This window comes from Simochromis diagramma, unplaced genomic scaffold (assembly GCF_900408965.1).
Source record: "Simochromis diagramma unplaced genomic scaffold, fSimDia1.1 OVJJ01000646.1, whole genome shotgun sequence".
In the NCBI taxonomy this organism is placed as follows: domain Eukaryota; kingdom Metazoa; phylum Chordata; class Actinopteri; order Cichliformes; family Cichlidae; genus Simochromis; species Simochromis diagramma.
The window spans coordinates 2,789,752-2,809,048 of NW_024387279.1; the positions used below are offsets into that span (position 1 = coordinate 2,789,752).

The 19,297-nt window shown below is 39.6% G+C and overlaps 1 protein-coding gene across 4 annotated transcripts in view; it reads left to right on the plus strand.

Annotated features, from left to right (window-relative positions):
- klhdc8a (kelch domain containing 8A) overlaps positions 1 to 19,297 on the plus strand; it is a 59,603-nt gene that overhangs the window by 33,351 nt on the left and 6,955 nt on the right. For 3 of the 4 annotated variants that reach the window (XM_040003164.1, XM_040003165.1, XM_040003166.1), the window contains 5 exons: positions 2,072 to 2,102; positions 2,198 to 2,396; positions 2,682 to 2,892; positions 6,914 to 7,078; positions 7,157 to 7,375. In XM_040003164.1, coding sequence (XP_039859098.1) covers positions 2,072 to 2,102; positions 2,198 to 2,396; positions 2,682 to 2,892; positions 6,914 to 7,078; positions 7,157 to 7,375 — 825 coding nt within the window. Of the gene's footprint in view, positions 1 to 2,071; positions 2,397 to 2,681; positions 2,893 to 6,913; positions 7,079 to 7,156; positions 7,376 to 19,297 lie in introns of all 4 variants that reach the window. The other variant, XM_040003168.1, reaches the window with a different exon arrangement.

The following is a 19,297-nucleotide window of genomic DNA, read 5'->3' on the forward strand; positions in this document are numbered from 1 at the left end:
GACCACAACATTAAACAGAGGGATTCCCATAATTGACAAAACTATACATTATGTATCTCCAAAAAGTTGATTCTGTTCATCTGGACGTAGCGTTTTGTGGGAGAAACGTTTCGTCACTCATCCAAGTGACTTCTTCAGTCTCAGCTGACTGCAGGTTTCCCCAATCTTATAAACAGTACATTTGCATAATGACTGAAACCAGCCATATATACATATACATTATGTAGTCCAGCTGGCAGGGCAGTGGCATACCGCCTATATCCATTAGAATCCATCTAAGGTGAACCAAACTCTTCCACCTACTGCTGGTTCCATCTCAGTGGAAAGGATAATTGAAAGGCAAAAAGTACACTGAAACAAAAACAGTCGGGTGCCAAACACATTAAAGTGACTCCAGGTCACAAATTCTGCTTCCCATCAACAGACTTTGTTTAGTGCATGGGTGTCAAACTCCAGTCCTTGAGAGTCGGTGTCCTGAAACTTGTACGTGAGTCCCTGCTGCAACACAGCTGAATAAAATTATTAGGTCATTAGCAAGATTCAGCCATTTGATTCATGTTACAGCAGCTCATGAGTGAATGAACATGGTGCAATAAAAGTACATTCTTCAAACACTTACATTTATTTAAATGTACTTGAGCAGGGTTAGGGGTTGCCACCTCAGCATGCAGTCAAGTTCTGTAGAGACTTGGAATTGACCTACTTTTATTCAGGTGTCTTGCAGCAGGGACACATGGAAAAGTTTCAGGACACCGGCCCTCAAGGACTTGAGTTTGACATCCCTGCTCTAAACTATGTCAGTTATTACGGCTTCAGACATTAATGCAGGGTTTGCTATGTGTGTGCGCTTAGTCTTACAAGAGTTTCATGTGTGATGCAGGTGATGCATGGCTATTTAAATTCTTCCTTTTAAGGCTGTGGCCCCATCTCCTCTCCTGCTGCAACTTTACTCCTCCCTGTGAAGGTGCTTGGTCTACATGATAGCACGACTGTTTTGTTCTTCCTGATCTAATTATCTTAATTTGATTTTTGCACATATGTCACATGCAATACATTTGCCAATTTATCCATGGACTTCTGTGCACAAGTGATCCATTTTTCCTCACATCATAATTAAAGTTTAATAAATCTTTGTAAATCTTTATTCAGTTGGCAGTGTGACTTCGTTCTTTGTTGCAGCCTAAGTATAACACAGTGCACACAAACCGAGGCGCAGAAGGAAGAATAAATCTATGAAAAATGTCAAAATTCTATTGCAAGAAATACCCCTGAATGAATTTAACTCATAACATTTGCTTAAATTGTGTGTCTTGACTTTAACTTCTTGTCACTAATCTGATGTAAACAACAATCTTTTTCTTTTTCCATTCACTAAACTTTGTTTTATCAAATAAAAAAACTTTATGGTGTCGTTGTGACATCATATGACATCATAGGTTGTCATTTAAAAAAAATATTAAGTGTGTTGTACATCTTTGTCAATGCCCTTTCATATGATATATTACAAGATCAGATGCTTAGCCAACAGAGGTATTCATGTCCCCCAAGGTCTTGTGTATTGCTGTGAAGTTTGATGACGGTCCATAACGAACTGTGGGTAATATAAAGTTTTACTGATTTTCACAGTTGGTGTGACCTTGAACCTGACCCGTTTTTTAGCAAAATTAAATAAACTCAAGCTGTTATTGGCATCTATTTTCTCAAAGAATTTAAAAATTTCATCTTGAAAACTGTGGACGACTGCACTGCTGACACTATCAGAGACAGAGAGACAAACAAACTGAATCGATTACATACGCTCCCACCCGGGTGAGAAAAATGAAAACATGATAAGTACAGTTCATCAGTGACAACAGATCTGACTCTGATTGCATGAAAGCCTTAACTTATTTTAGATAGCGTCTAACATGTTAGACGCTAAAATTAACATGTTGTTGTAAACATTCATTCTGGTAACTCAACTGAAAGCTACATGTACACTACCATTAAACACTGCCACTGATTCCCATCTTTATGCTGTGCTATGTTGCATTACTAAAACCATTTTTGCCTGATGCTGTCTCCGCTCCAGGGCCCAGTGTGAGGTGGAAGACCATCCAGAGGTGAGGAAACACACCTTTCATCTTCTCAGCGTTCCCTGAATAATCCTGCCCTTAACTCTTCTCTGGATCTGGGCCTCCGCCTACCTGCTCCCCAGCTCCCCAGAGAGTCTCCGACGGGGTGCCGATGTCATGGCGGTGCCCAGTGCCCAAGAGTTTCACTGGCAGAGCCTGGCTCGACTGCCCAGCGGCCGTGTCTATCACACTCTGTCTGAAGTGGGGGGGCAGATGTACATGCTGGGGGGCTGTGACGCTGCAGGAAGGCCATGTCCATCCCTGGAGCTCTACTCCCCAGAGGTAAACAATGTGGACAGCGGAGCTGATAGTTTACTGTTTTCTGAGCAGGAATTAATAAACATAAAAATCTTTCAGTCCGTTAAAGACACAAATACACTTTTTTAAGCTAGAAATGAAACAGATATGAATTTATAAGAAACACGCAAGCATTGAATCTGTTTGATGTGTATGTACCCTGAACTAAAGGAGCCATGGACTTTATCTGAACACAGAACTCTAATTTAAAAAGTTAAATACAACCCAGTTCTTTGACAGCTGACGTGTCTTCCTCCTTGCAATTTTCAGGGGGACCGGTGGATAAGCTTGCCCCCTATGCCCACTCCTCGTGCTGGGGCAGCTGTGGCAGTTATGGGAAAGCAGATCCTGGTGGTGGGAGGGGTGGGAGAGGACCAGAGCCCTCTGAAGGTGGTGGAGATGTATAACACAGAGGAGGGGAGGTGGAGGAAGAGAAGTGCTCTACGGGAGGCACTGATGGGTGTATCCATTACAGTGAAAGGTATGGATTATACATAAACTGTATGCACCACATACTGCGTCTGTTTCTGTTTCTATAGCAAGTTTCTATTATGCATTTTAAGCAAAATTACTTTGTAATGGTTACTGAAAATAATTAGAATATTCCTCCTTAATTGCCCCCTTACAAACAACTATTCATAGTTATGGTAGACTTGCAACATGCTAGCTTTTACTCCAGAGTTTGCACTTGGCCTCAGTTTCATATACTTTTAAGAGATTTTGACTTCTGTAAAGGTCTTTGGCTTTGCTTGTTTGTCATTTTGTGTTGTAGTAACCAACATGTTCTTCTGTGTATTCTGTTTAATGGTGACTGGTAAACATCTCATAGCTACGTTGTGACTACATACTGGCAGTAGAGGTTGTATTATTGATCAGGACTGATTGTGAAATGAAATGAAATCAGCAGTTTCGAGGGAAAAACAACAAACAATTTAAAAAAATCAAGATTCATACGTCGGGATTGTACTGTTATATCTCTTTGTGAGAATATATACAGTCCATGGGAATTGTTGATATTGTAGAACTGTAATAACACAATGATGCCATTTGAATACTAAACCATCCCACTCAGAAAATCTGTAAGTGTTGTTGATTTCAGCTGCAGAGCAGACATGTGAAGAATACCACCAAACACCATCCTGGAGTTAAATGTGTTCTGAACACAGAATTCAGAACACATTTAACACATTTAAATTTCCTCCAAGCTGCCAGGCCACACTGCGTTCTTGGAAAAATTTAGTTGTAACTTTTGCTGCACAAAGAGTCAAACCAAATACTGAAAGTAAAAACGTACATTATATTTTTGATTAGTTGCTGTTTTTCAAAGTGGCCACTGTTAGCTTTGATGACAGTTTAGCCCTAGCTGGCCTTATGTTTACCAGTTTCATCAGGTTATCACCTAATAGTTTTCAGTTAACAGGTAAGCTATCTTACGGATCTACCATTAGACAGATAAGCTAACAGTAACTCCTGGAAGCTTTGGCTTCTTAATGTCTCTGTGTTCATGTGTTGTGTTCTGCTTAGGTAGTGTTATTGTACAGCAAATAGCCCTTCACTGGTGACACATCTGGTGATTTATTCAGCATTCCAGGCAGCAATGTGGTTTAACATTACAATAACCAAAACTCATCACCAAAATACTCTCAGGGCCATTTGGACAGGTAGGATAGTGATGAACAGCAGCTTTAGCTCACCTGGCTGCCACAAACAAGTGTTCGAAACCCTAACAACACATTTCAGAATGAGTTTAATGAGTCCAGAGTGAAGGAAAAGCAACCAGTAAGTGCTCAGCATATGTAGAAAACTTGGAGACTGTTGGAAAGGCTCCACATGATGACCTCATGAGACTGAAGAGTGTGCAAAGATGTTTTCAAAGCAAAAGTCGGCTGCTTTGAAGAATCTGAAATATAATATAAAAGAGCTTTTAGGTTTGTTTACTCTTCTCTCTGCTTTCACTGTTCTGTATTCTCTTTTGATCTTCTTAGTATATCCCTACACTGTAAAAGAAATAAAGAAAAAAACAAGTAGTGAGCATTCACAGTGAAGTAGGGAACATTAATAAGATCTGTTACAGACATAGACATACTCCTCATCCTTAGTTGGGGTATATAAGTGTGTGTGTGTGCCAAAGAGCCATTTAAAACCTTTTCTGACAGCTTGTATATAAACATACATTAATAGGTCAAATTGCTGATGGACCTCATTGATCAGCGGGCTGCTCATTTGTCTTGCTTTCAGCTGTGTTTGTTTAAGACATTCGTGATAAGCTGGAGGGTTTCAGCCCAGCTAATCCCTGGGGACATGAGACTGTTCCTTCAGAGTGTACACAGAGGGAGACAGATAACCATTCACACTCACATTGACACCTCCAGAAACTCTGCAGACTACTCCAATCTGACTCCGGTAGCACGTGGGTACAGTTTTATTACCCACAGGCTGGACACCACAGTAATTAGAACTTTTGCTTAACAGCAAAGCCGGCTGGGGCTTCACAGTTTGCATGAGTTCTCTGCGGGTACTCTGGCTTCCTCGCACATGCATGCCCAAAGATATGCACGTTAGGTTAACTGGCAATTTTAAGTCGACTGCAGGTCTGAATGAACATCATCAGTGTTTGGATGATGGATGTCCAGAGGCTCAGCTCAGGACAAATACGCTCTCCCTGAAACATACAATGAAACACAAACCCGTGAGAAACATCACTCACATGTGGCTGTCTGATCACAGCTGTTTCACAGAAAATATGAATGCATTAGCATGTGGGCAAAAAATTAATCATGTTAAATGAAACAAAGAAAGATACAGTTATATTTTTGAAACAATGGCTAAAATAACCACTCAACGTTCCATTTAAGACAAACTTAACCCAATTTTAGCCTTTGTAATGTGCACTGGTCATCATCAGCCAATCAAGGAAACATATCAAAGTTGCTAAGTGCATGAATGGGAATCAGTCACAGTTTGGTGAAGTTATCTTTTGAATAGGTTTTGGCTGGAGGTGATTGTTTTATGGCTGTATTGGGTTATATATGGTCTAAACTGATGTCTAATGTAGGCCGTTATTTATAGCGTTATTCAGACTAAACAACCCAGTTTTCAATGAGTAATTTGGGGTAAATAAAGGACAGAAAAACTATTTCCATCAATGTGTGGTGCTTGCTTGGTATTATTTCTGGTGTTGAGTGAGTCACACATATGCCAGGTCCATATGTATGATTGCCACCCTGAGCTCAGTTAAACGATAGCTATCTGTCACCTTGTTAATCTCCCAATTGTCACGTTATCTATTGTCATCAGTGGAGAATAACTTTAGTCAAAATTAAAACCATACATTTTCTGTGCCCATGTGTAGTTCAAACACTGAAATTTCATAGGAAATAAAAGAGTTATGGCTAATTTTATGTGCCTAAAAATGAGAGCAATAAAAACAAACAAGATGCATCCATCAAGAATTAACTGTGCAAAGTGTGAAGAAGATAATCAGAGTAGCTGCTCTCCACTGTGAACTTCAGATCAACACTTGGGTGCACTTTAATTTTTACCAAAAAGTCGGCTCTGTTTTGCTGTCTGAAGTCATTGGAGCGATATTTGGGGGCTCTGATTTATTCCTACATTTTGCAGCTAGTATGAGCGGTCTTCTCAGGGAGCTTCTCTATGACTCCGGTGCATCTGTCAGTGTCCGAGGGAACGCAGATAGATGCTGTATACACATAGACTTATTGGCTGTGTATGGGCTCCATTGTGCTCCCTCTATCTCCCTGACCACTTTTCGATCCTCTGCCCTTTGCTCGCACTTTCATCCCCCAGCTCATCCCGAGCAGCTGAAAAAGAGACAGATCATCTGACAAAATAATCAATAATAGCAAATTAAAACAAATCTGGTATTTCTGAATGGAGCGTCAGCCACCACATTGACTAAATGATGCCATTTTTATTGACGTTTGTGGGATCGTTATTTTCTGGATATTTAATAATGAACTTGTGGTAATGAGACATTCTTTTCCCCAAATGAATATAAAGTGCTTTTGCAAACTTTCTTCCCCTCTTGTCACTAATGCAGATGCATTGAGGTTAGAATCTGAAGTCAAGTGGCTTTGTAAAGAAACACTTGACTAAAGTAAACACACAATAAAAATGCAGATTGCTTCCCTGCGGCTCTTTTCCTCTTCATTTTGACGATTAATGCTGCTTTTCTCACGCTTCGACACTCGCCTTCGCTTTCGATTCTTATGCTTGGGGTGTCATGCCAAAGTGCCAGACGTGGACTCTTGCATTTTTATTCTACTGCTGTACTTTCTGTCCTTCGTCTGTCAGATTTTCTTGCCTTGTCACAAGCTAACTTCCCATCCGTGTCTGCCTGTGGATGAGCAGATTTTTTAGCACTTCATGAAGTGCCCACAAGTTGTTTCCATCAGCTAGGATGCGGTGGAGAAGTGTAGCTCCACTTTTGTAATCATCGTGATATAATGTCTGAAATGTCCTGTCTCTGTGCATGTGTCTAGATGGCCGTGCTCTGGCTCTTGGGGGAATGTGTGCAGACCTGCTTCCCCGTAGTATCCTGCAGCAGTATGACCTTCGAAAGGACGTGTGGGCGCTACTTCCTTCCATGCCGACCCCACGCTACGATGCTAACACACATCTGCTTGGCAATAAACTCTATGTGGCAGGTACTAACACACGAGCACAGCTATTATGTCTGCACTTTATTTGTCACTCTAGTAGACAACTTTTTTTTTACCCTTAAGGTGGCCGTCAGTGTAAGCGACCGTTAAAGGCCTTTGAGGTGTACGACACAGAGATGCGATCTTGGACTACGCTACCCATGATGCCATGCAAACGTTCCTATGGGGGTGTGATATGGGACCCAGCTGGCAGGCTGTGCCTGTTAGGAGGACTGCGGCAGGGCGGGGGACACCAAAGCTCCAAGTTCACCAAGAACGTCAATATTTTTGACACCAACCAAGGTACAGCGCTTAATGATTTTAACCTGTATGCTAGTTTTTAATTTGTTTTTCACATGTAGTAAAAGTAGAAAGAATTCTTGCCATATGCATATCAGGATTCATTGCATATCAGGACAGATAATCGTATTAGAACTGCACATCCAGAACACACCAGCTCAAGTTTGAATCTTTCACTAAACTTAAGCGGGGCTCAACTTCAGAGCTGAACAGAGAGCAAAACATGAAACAGATCTGAGGCGTTCAAAGGCAAGTATGCGTCATACTCTTTTACATGCAGCTCTGTATCCAAAACTTATCAGGTTGTGAAAGAATAATTCAACATTCTGCAAATTATACATATTTGCTTTCCTTCTGAGAGCCTGATGAAAAGTTCAGTGTTGAAATAGCAATTCCAATCTGTCCTCAAGTCCCTTCATTGCCTCCGTTATCATTTCCCTTATGTGTGCATAGAATGGATAAAAGAATTTTCTAACCTAAAAACATTTGACAGCTAAATGTGTGAAATCTCACGTTTGATTGAACCTAATGTCAAAATGACTATGACTGGGGGAAATATTTCTTAACGAACAACATTATATCAGAAATCTGTTAACTCCAGCTTGACAGCAAGACTCCTGCATGCAGTCACTGTGTCAAGCTAATGTTTGCCAAGAAATACTTCCAGCATGCTACTTCCTATAGTCATGTTTAAACCAATATGTTGTCATCCCAGAGCATCATTTACTACTGTTCTGTCAGCTGCATCTGGCGTCTCAGACAGACACACACACACACACACAAACACACACACACACACACACACACACACACACACACACACACACACAGTACGATTGGGCGATATGCACTATAGTCCAGTCATCCTGCTATTTTGACTGACTGATAGAATTGCCACCAGGGCTCCAGAGGTTAATGTACGCCCACCAGGGTAGTGCTATCAACCCTCCATACTGCACACAATTGGGCTCAAAAGCTAAAAGACTCAGTAGTGTGCAGGTGAAGGAGCAACACACAAAAAAATGAATGATTTAGCTTAACTGTAATTAGTTAGCATAAGTGGATGGATCTCAGCTGAACAGTTGAAACAGTGTTAAGTCACACATTTTCGGTCTTTACCCGTTTAGCTCACACCTGCAGTTCTACTAACTCGTCCAGTCTTTTTGTGTGTGTTTAAAGTATCTCCTGTTTATCTGCTCCACTCTTTATTGTCCTCCCCACATACACCAGAGATTTTCGCTGTCAAAGACACTCAGCAGGAAAAAGTGAAGAAGAAATAAACAAGATCATCACATAATGCTGTAATTTAAATATCCTCCTTTTTTCTATCACTTGATGATAGAAAATGTTCACATCATTCTATTATTTAATGACACACACACTCGTTTTCATGTCTTAGTGAGGGCAAAGAATTGACAAAACGCTTTCCTCAGCTCTATAGCCTAACCCTAACCACCAGAAATGAATGCCTAACCCTAACCCTAACCTATTTGTAACCTAACCCTAAAACCATATTTTAGGCCTCAAAAATGCCTTCAAATTCATGAGAACTGGCATTTGATCCCCACAGTGACTGTTGGGCCCCCTAAGTATAGTGCCATTCCAATTTCTGGTTCTAAAAAAGACCCAAACACACACGCACACACACGCACACACAGACTTACATCAATTTCAAGTCACGTAAAAGTCCAGGCAGGAGCGTGAAATAACACATTTTTCCTTCATAAACTTTTATTGCACTCAAACTATTTGAATTTCAGCACCATGGACAGCTCTAAAACACAACTGTTTGTAATGGTGAACCTACACAAATTCGGCTGCATGCACATGCAGGATATAGATCATATGTACACACACACACACACACACACACACACACACACACACACACACACACACACACAAGACTACTCCATGTAATCTGCAAATCCATTTAGGTTTTGATTAGCTTTTGTTAGCTTAACAAATTGTTGTTGTTCTATTAAAACACAAAGTATAGAAATAAAGTTCTGTCAATCAGGCATTTTTGCTTTGTTTTATCCTTTTATCCCAATGCTATAATTTATTCCGTCAGTCACTCTGACTGCCAAACTGTCACCAGACTTATATATATCACACACAAAAGTAACATCAGTCTGTGAATGTCAGCGACCTGAGGAGAGTATCTGCTGGACTTTTGAACAGAGCCTCTTGGAAAATATGAACGTATCATAATTCATATTTTTGACCACACTCGTCTCCATTTACATGACCCTGCGTGCACTCTCATCTTCACACTGTCATTTCTTGCATTCTGTGATTATTAATTGCTTGTGTTTTTAAACATGAAGGCATAAAACAATGATTTCATTGCACTGCTAATGTACTTATATAAAATGTGAAATCGAAATTTAAACGCATGCAGTAATGCCTGCATGCTCTGGTTCAAAAATACTGCGCTGTGAAAGGGACACTTCAAATCCAACAACGAGTACATGTCCAGCTAATAGATCCAACCTGCAGTATTTATTTATTTAGTTATAGGTGGAAAAACTCCACAGCTGATCCTTTTATATACAGTTTCTATATAATTTCTTTGGATTTTTTCTTAACTCTCCTTTCGTGCTCTGCACATCTCTCATAAGTCGCTGCAGTGATTTTAATGCCCAAACCAACTTTTACAGACAGGTAAGAGAGTGCAGACCGTCATTAGCATTACAGCGGATTCCTTTGTCACGCGTTAGATGATCGCTCAAACATCTCTCCCCACAGAAGGACAACGACCTCCAGACCAAATAACCCTCTCTGTGCCAGCCGTGATTTTAACACATGTAAGCGGTATTCCAGGAATCACTGACAGAAAGTTACATCGTTTTCAATGTATGTTCACAAACTTTTTATACAAACTTTAAATGAGGGATTGTTGCTTTTCTTATTATACTGCTTGTTGTTCAGCTGCCGCTCTTCATTGGCACTGGAATTATTGGCACCTCTTAATGATCAAATAGCCTTCTACAGACAAGCAGCAAGACCCGTCTCTGCCTGTCTGTGAAACTTTCTTAGTGAATGCCATTGATGTGTTTTGTCCGTTAATAAAATTAATCACAAAAGATTTTCGATTTTTACATTATTGTTTTTAAAAGTATACAGTCCAGAATATGTACTAAAACTGTGGTAATACATCTGCAAACTTTGTGACATCATTTTGAATTTCTAACAGAGTGTAACTTAAAAATATATAGAAGTAATTTTTACTTGGTCCAATGATCTGACAAACCAGAACATGCCTGGTTAGTTTATTTAGGTCACTCAGTCAGAGAAACCTTTTTTAGCGCACAGCTGAAAAGAATATCATTCTTTTTCTTTTATCCTGTGGTAACTGTGAGAGCATGTAATCTCCTCCTTGAAAGAAATTGACGGTTTCACCTGAAACAACAAAAACTGAATATCAGGAAAACCATAAATTTATAGAATTCACATAGTAGTATGGATGGCATTTTTTGGTAGTCTTCTAATGTCCCGTTTTCACAAAGGCACCATGAGGTTGTTTCTATTTGCTCAATCAAACTCTGCCCAAAAAGCTGTCCTACGCTGGTTGAATACACTTTAATTTGTATGGTTGGTTAAAACAGAGCTTGAAAAAAACATTCCCCTCTAAGATACAAGAACGGGACTGAAAATCCTTTACAAAGCAGCCAGTGTCCAAAGAAACACCTTCATAAAGCCTGTCTCAGAATTAATTAACCTCTGCACATCTATGTATTTAATTTTCTTTTAAATTGCATCTATTTATTAGATTATATTGAAATGGATGAATGAAGAACTGTTTACTGGAAATAGTTTTGATGATCTGCAAATGATGATGCCCAAATTGACTGTGAAGTTTTATCCATTTATTTTACATTTTCAAAACTTGAATCAAAGTTTTTATATTTTAATCGGTGAAGAGGTTTACAACAAAACCTAGCAAAAGAATATGAAATTCAATTCAGTTTTATTTATATCGCTCCAAATCGAAACAGTGGCCTTAATGCGCTTTTAGGTAAAGACTCTAGAATTATACTGAGTAAATCATCTATAGCTAACTTTTCTAGTCTGCAACTGAGTGAAACGACGTATTTAAAGTGGAAAGTAGATAAGAGGACAGACTCCCAGTGGCTGACTGCTAGCTGACAACTAACAGTCAGGCGGTATCTGTCTATTAAAGTAATTCATTACACTACTCACTTTACATTATTTCCACATTACTCCATAACATGCTCTGCAATGCACTCTCATATAATAAAGAGTTAATAATATAAACCCAATGCTACAGTCCCAAACGCTAACACAAATCCCTATCCTAATGAGGACACATAGGATATTTTATAGTGTCTACAGAAAACCATTGAAAGCCGTTGAAGGCAGAACACACAGACTTTGAAGGTTCCGGCTCCTAGGCTCAATTTAGTATTCGCTCAGCTTTAACATTCTTCTGGGATCTTTGTTAGCTTTGTGTTATCATGCTGTTTGTCCTCCCTGCACACAAACTGAAATCAGCTGATTGCAGCTAATTTCTGGAGGACCTCTGTGTCACAATTAAAATAATGGTAGCTGTAATGTAATTCAGTTACTTCGATACAGTAACTTGTTACATTACTGCATTACTGAAAAATGTAATGCATTCAAACATTACCTTCCATCCATCCTTCTACTCTCATTTCCTGTCTTTATTTTACTTTTCAAAAAAGAAAAGAAATGCTAATTCCTACAGAGCACAATGAAGACTGGAGGACTGAGCACCGCTTGACTTCAGCTTGATACGTGAGGGATGTTTTCATAGCACTCAGAGGTTTCATCAAGTCTTTTACCCAAAAATAAAAATCATTATCTCGTTTTTGCAATTGCGTCCCTCTTCAATTAGACCCTGCTCTCTTACAAAGCAGTGATTAACATCAACCTCACCGTGCAGATAGCTGGTTTCTTTCCTTGCTTAATTCTGTGCACACTCCATGTCCCTAAACACAGTGACATGACTTATCCCTCTATCCAGCAAAGGCACCCCAGAGTAACAGGTGAACAAATTGAGAAGAGACCGGAAGGAGAAAAGGGAGAAGAAAAATCAATAAGTCATTTTAGACAGCTGGAAAAGTGGTCACACTTTGGGATCGCTCGAATGAAAGCCAAATAAAGCAGAACATGGGCGTGATAATGTTAATGTATGATAATGGGGAGAAAGTTTGCCTTATGTGTGACAGATAGAAGAGGAAAGATGAAAATAAAATAACTTCCAACACACACAAACGCTTGATACTGATCCAGGCAGACGTGCGTGCACGCACACACACACACACACACGAACACACACACACACACATAGCCATACCCCGTTTCTCCAATCTAATTTTGGTGGAGATGAGATGGGAGATGAGCTGCTGAGGGAGGGTTGGGGATGAGAAGCACTTTAAATTACAAGATCCAGAAACAGATTGCTTTATCATCCATCTGCAGCAGTATCTCTCCACACATACACACACACACCATGCAATCTGCTGTCACACAGTGATATTGTATTACTGTTCCATTTCATATTGCCAGTATTAAGACACACGCCTGTTAGCGAATGTCGCAATGTGGGCAAGATGCAACAAGTACAAAGGAAATGCAAAGAACGAAGCTGTGGCAAGAAAATTGCCTGAAAATGACACATTTTGGTTTTAGAAAAAATATTTAAGGTGTCAGTTCACCCAAATTCCACCCATGCATTCTCTTCCGCTTATCCTTTTCAGTCGCGGGTGTGGCTGGAGCCTATCCCAGCTGTCTTGGGGCGAGAGGGAGGGTACACCCTGGACAGGTCACCAGTCTGACACATAGACGACCATTCGCACTCAGAAATATTTTTCCCACTTTCTTCAAGTGGTAACTCCTGATATGGACAGTTTATTTTTCGAAGTTTAGGTTTTTTCATGTTTTTTTGTTTAGTTTCCAAAGTAGTTGATTTCAGTGTTGTGCACCACACAAAGAAAATTCCGTTCATCTCACTTTAACAGTGTTGTTAAGGGTAAAGGCCCAGGCTCATGTCTTAGAAACTGGACAAAAAGCTGTTTAAATATTTTGCAAGGGTCCTGGAGCTACTGGAGCAATTTCTCATGGAATTCAACTTGAAAAATATCCTCTAACTTAAGTTTATGTAGCATTCTTACAATCCCTGCTTGTGAGGTGATACTTGGCTGCAGAGCTGCTGGTGTTTGAACTTCAGCAGAGATGTGCTGAGGTGAGGTGCAGCTGATGATGGCGAGCTATCGGAGATTGTTTAACAGCAGCTCTGTGAAACAGAATTGTTCAAATAAATGATTTGTGCAAAGATACGCTAAACTAAAGGTGACAAACTCTGAGACTAACTCTTGAGGATGATTGGTTAAACATCCATTCCAAGATGCAATTAAAAATATCCAGATACCTTACAGAAACAAGACAATTTCCCAAAGAATTCCAGTCACCCTCCTGTCATCAGCTGCTAATACAAACCTGGACCCCATTTTGCCTTTAGGGCTCTCTTGCTGTGAGGCAACAGTCTTAACCACTGTGCAACCCAGTGAGGCTAACATGTTTTTTAAAACCTATTAATAAGCAAAACATTTTTACAGTATGTAACAGAATGATGAGCAATGATGACGTTCTTTATACTATAGATGGACCCCAACGTTACAATCTAGAACTGCAGCAGGTTGTGGTAGCGCTTCTCCTGCTGTGTATTCCCATTGAGCTCCAGCGTTGGTCCCCTATTAGCAGTGGCTCTCCAAAGGAAAAGAATGACTTCAGTCCAACACAAGGAACATTAACAGTACCAACTTGAATCTCATGTCTCCCTACTTTGGACGATGTAGAACTAGCTGGTTAGCAGCGACTGAGCTTTCAAAACAGTTTGTTGCCCGGTGGTAAATCAGTAGTGTTGTTGTGCTGGATGACTCGAGTCATCTTTCTTGTTTTTTTGCTTAATATGACTTTGGTGAAATCCCGAGAGATTTAACTTTAGAGAAAGAGAGTGAGTGAAAATAAAAGAGAGAGATGAGTGGCGGTGGTTAAGCAAGCTAGAAAGTGAACAGAGAGAGAGAGAGTGATGTTAACAAAAACAAAGTGATGAAATTGGAGAACAGAAAAAGAGATGCAGTCAGCCGAGATTTAATGTGATTGTTATGTTTTTATAATCCTGCTTGTAAACACAGTTGTCACTACGTCAGTTTACTAATTTGTCTAATCTTTACGGATCTTCACTGCAGTAGAAATGCAGACATACGAGAACCTGAAGGGAAAAAGTTACTTTGGGTGGAAAAACAACATCTGTGGGCTTCTCAGCCTGCATATGAACCATCCAATCAGCTTTTCAGCTTCAGCTTTATTTATATCACATCAGTTGACAACAACTTTGTAAGGTGCCTGTTCACTTGGCAATGGTGGGGAGGAAGAACTCTCATTTAAAAGGAACTGAACCAAGGTCAGGGAGGCTCAGCCATCTGCCATGGGTCAGTTAGAACGGTGAGGAGAGACGATGGAAGGAGACAGAAAAGAGGACATAAAAAAACTGAGATTAATATTTCTAGTAGTAGTAGGTGTGGCCTACACCTTTTTCTATGTTTGTTTGATTCCTACTGTCACTTATAAAATGTTATTAAATAATACAGTTTATATAACAACGCTAAAACATTCTGAATGTCTTTGAATTCAATTAAATTAAAGTTTGCATACTAATTGCAATTTATATTCTGACTACACTCTAGCCTTGTGTGTATAGTATTTTGTATTGGATTTTATTTTATTTTTTGTTTAGTTTAGTTATTTATTTTCATTTATTTGTGTGTGGGGAACTCATAAAGTAAAAATGTCATTGCTAAGCACCACTGCTGTGCCGCATACATGACAATAAACCTCTTGATTCTTCCTAAATTAACCAAATAATAAGTCGAGATTTGTGCTTGAGTCTTCACCAATGGTAAAAGTTTAAATCTTCAGTAAGCACAAAAGCTGTGAGCTACAGATAAACCTCAGCTGGTGTTTCAGTGTGATTGAAAATTTCAAATTCAGTTGCTTTTCTGTTACAAACCTTCAGCTGGAATAATGAATTCTGCTGCTTTTACTGCATCTAACAAAGCAGCACTTTCCTTTGTTCTGCTAAAGCTCGTACAGCTCAGGCAACATGAACAATAACCACAAATGATGCAGTCCCCCCGAGACCTACTTATAACAAACGAACTCCCATGTTGTGACTGTGATTTATGTCCCGCTTGAGATAATTTAAAAAAACAGAAGGGACTAAAACATAACAAAGCAGATGGAATGAAGCAGAAATGAGAATAGAGCAAAAGTGGACTGGCTTCTTAGACCAGCTTGTAATTATTAGAAATGACAGAACATCATAGTGAGATACATTCTGTCCAAAAGGATCATCTGTGCGGTCAGCAGTCTGTAAGATTTCAAACGTGACATACCCAAGCTATCAAAGAGCGAGAACCAATCACCATCCCTTTCTAGTTTTAATCATGAGGGACAATTACAGAGGAGAGCCACAGACGAAATTACCACCACACAGACTACAAAGCCCAGTCTTCAGAGAATCGCTTCATCTCCTTCATTCCATTGTCTCGCTCTCTCTCTATCTGAAATCCTCTCTCTGTGTTTTCTCTCTCGTTCTCGCCTCTTTATTCTCCTCTGCAGTCTCCCACCAGAGGAGAATAATGCATGCTGGTGTTTTCCCCGCATCCTACAAAGAAAATCTTGGCGTGAAGACTTGTGTAATCCCTCCAAAGCAAATAGGAACGAGGCCTGCAGTTGCAGCTCAGTCTCAAAGGATTGAACCACAAGTCTGTAGAAGGATGTGTTGACACAGCTGTAATTTAAAGACAAAAACCCAGCCTGCAACACTGTAAGCACTCTTTGAAAATCAGCTATTACTGTCTGAATTCTTTCTAGATTGATGCCTGTTTTTATGAATACAAATATAGAAGAAAACATCAAAGACGAGGTTATAGAACTGCCCTTTTGTAATGAAGTCTTTAACAGACGATGTAGTGCAGTGACGAGAGATATTTTTATTCAACCGCTAAAAATAAAAAGCAGACACAGGAAATGCACTGTGCTCTGAAGTGGCTCGTTTTCTTTTCATTTGGCCATTAATTGAAATTAGCCCAAGTTTTGTAAAGACGATTTACATATCACTACATGAGATTGTTTTGCTGTCATACAGCACCTTTGTTATATAATATTTCAAAATACATCCTACAAAAATGACCCAGTATTACTAGACTAAATTACCATCAATTACCAAAATAACTAATCTTCTTAAGGTTTAGTTTAATCAAAAGACTCTGTTGCTGCAGCTTAAATGTCGATGATTCAGAGCATACATCCAGAATCTTTCACAATGCAAAAATCAAGCAGTTTTTAGATATTGCTTTGGACAATTTCTGGTGAATCAGGTCAGGATATTTTCCACAACTGTCCTTTCTCACATGCAGCAAACAGCAGGAAATAATCTGCTTCAGATGTCTTTGCACTGGTAGGGTTGGTACAATACTAGAATATCAAACCCAGTACCAACCCTTAGACTACTTGATGCCATTTTGACACCACAGGGGAAGAATGTTATTTTCTTAATACAAAGATAAAAATAGTACTAGTCTGGATGTTATATGGCATTTTTCTACTTTCGTGGAGGACTCAAAGCACTTTTTACACCATGCCTCGTTCACCCATTCATACAAGCACTTTTTTTTTATGCCTAAGTGTTGTCGATCTAACGTTCACACTTCAATGATCGAAGAGCAACTTTGGGTTAGTTTCTTGCCTGAGGATTCTCTGGCATGCTGCCACAGAGCAGCCAGGAATCAAACCACCAACTTTCCAATCACTGGATGACCTGCTCGACCTCCTGAATACAGCCAAACCACCAATAACAACAATGTCAGTCACAGGACTGTACTTAAGTTGTCTGACATAGTGCCAAAAAATACAGTAAGATAAGTACAGCCCAAAAGAATAAAATAAAATAACAACAAATTGAAAACAATATTGTGAGGTTGTCAGAGGTTGTCCCGCGCTCGTCACGTCTCATTGCTGATCAAATAGAGTTGGTAAGGCTGTCGTTAGTGGCTGGGAGAGTTTTTCCTGCCTCAGTCACACTGTAGACACATATAACTGTATTATCCTGTTTAATGAACACCGTCTATTAATCGTACTACTTTAATAATAATAGATTGCTAGTGTGACTGTCAGTAATTGCTGGCTACTGTTTATGTGTTTGTACGTCAGCTGGAGGAGGCAGAGGCGCCACTCTTGATATCAATACTGTTGCAAATAAGTATTTAATCCAGTAGCTGTTTTTAGTCGTGATTAGTACCTGAGTATCAATGGTTTCAGCAAGAAAGCTCAGTCAGACTATTGAAATTTGCACTGACTTTGTACTGTAGAGCTGGAACACTAAAGCTCCATTAACATCTGATCCAAGTCTGTTGGACATTAGTGTAATGAAATGACTCACATACAGCCTTAAAGCTGTGATTGTGTGTGAACATTTTTTAACAAGCAATTTGATAATAAGCGACATAAAGAAGCTAAAGCTTGTCTGCTTATTATGCATCACATTATTCAACATTACAACCATGTTTTGGTGGTCTAACCTGATTCCTGACTATAAATAACTTCTGGGATTTTTTTGAATTGCACAGATGATGTTCAACACCAAGACAGGATTTTTTTGCTATGGAGAAAACAGAACAGAGTGGACGGCCAGCTGTGATCTCTGCTCTGTTCCCTTTAGTTTAACTTAACCAGGCTGGAAAGAGAAGCACGGCTCTTCATTACACACTGCTGCAACACACAGCAAGACTCACCATCTGGCTTCTTATCTCGTTTTCATTCTCTACCTCTGTTTGTCGCTCTCGACCTTGTCTCTACCTCTTAAAAAGATTGAGTAGGAAGAAAGGGAGAGAGAGAGAAAGGAGAAAGAAAAATGGTAGGAACAAGGCAATGCGGAAGAGAAGGTAAAGAAGGAGAATGGGGAAAAAACAAGTGCAAAGAAAAAGCAGAGAGAGAAGAAAGGTGAGATAGACAAAGATAAAGTGTAAGACATTCCTTTTCTCTCCTGTTCTGTCTCTATCTTTTTAATTCTCCCTCGCTTTCCTTCACTCCCTAATGAAGTTATCTGTCTTCCTCTGTCACGGTTTTCTCCTGTCTGGGTTTTCTTCAGATAAACAAAGCTTGGCAGCAACAAAGCCTGAAAGTAAAATGAGAAGTTTTTGCAGAATCTGTTGGGGAAAGAGAAACATTGTTTTCATGGCTGAATTTCCATTTCCTGTTACTATCAACTACACATTTTATCATCGTGAGTGCCGCAGATGTCACTTCCCCATGACAACCACATCAGACAGCACTGAAGAAAACACTGTCCGTCTTAAGTTTTGGTGGTTAAGGAGATTAAATTATAAAGTCTTTCCCACCTGTGACCTGTCTGATGATTTTAATGTTGTTACCAATATTTTAGGATTAAAGCTGCCAATAGCTGTTTGATGGTGGATAAGAATTAGCGCTCAATTAACCCTGCACCTGCGTTCAATTCCCAGCAGTGAGGCTTCAGTTTTGAATGCAGTGGTGTTATTGACACACACAAAAAATGTGTCCAAAATGCTGACTTTAAGTCATTTGATTACATGTAATTTTGTTACATAAGTAATAGGTGTTGGATTTAAAAAGGATCTGGTTAAATGGTCTGAATGGTTAGTATACATTCAGATCATACCAACCACAATTATAAATATATGTGTAGATGGTAAATGGACTGATTCTTATATAGCGCTTTTCTACTCACTGCATGCCATATCACTGTTTTCAGTGCCTTCCGACTAACATTCATACTCCAATGGAAGCATTGGAGAGCAACTTGGGGTTAGTTTCTTGCCCAAGGATATTTGGCAT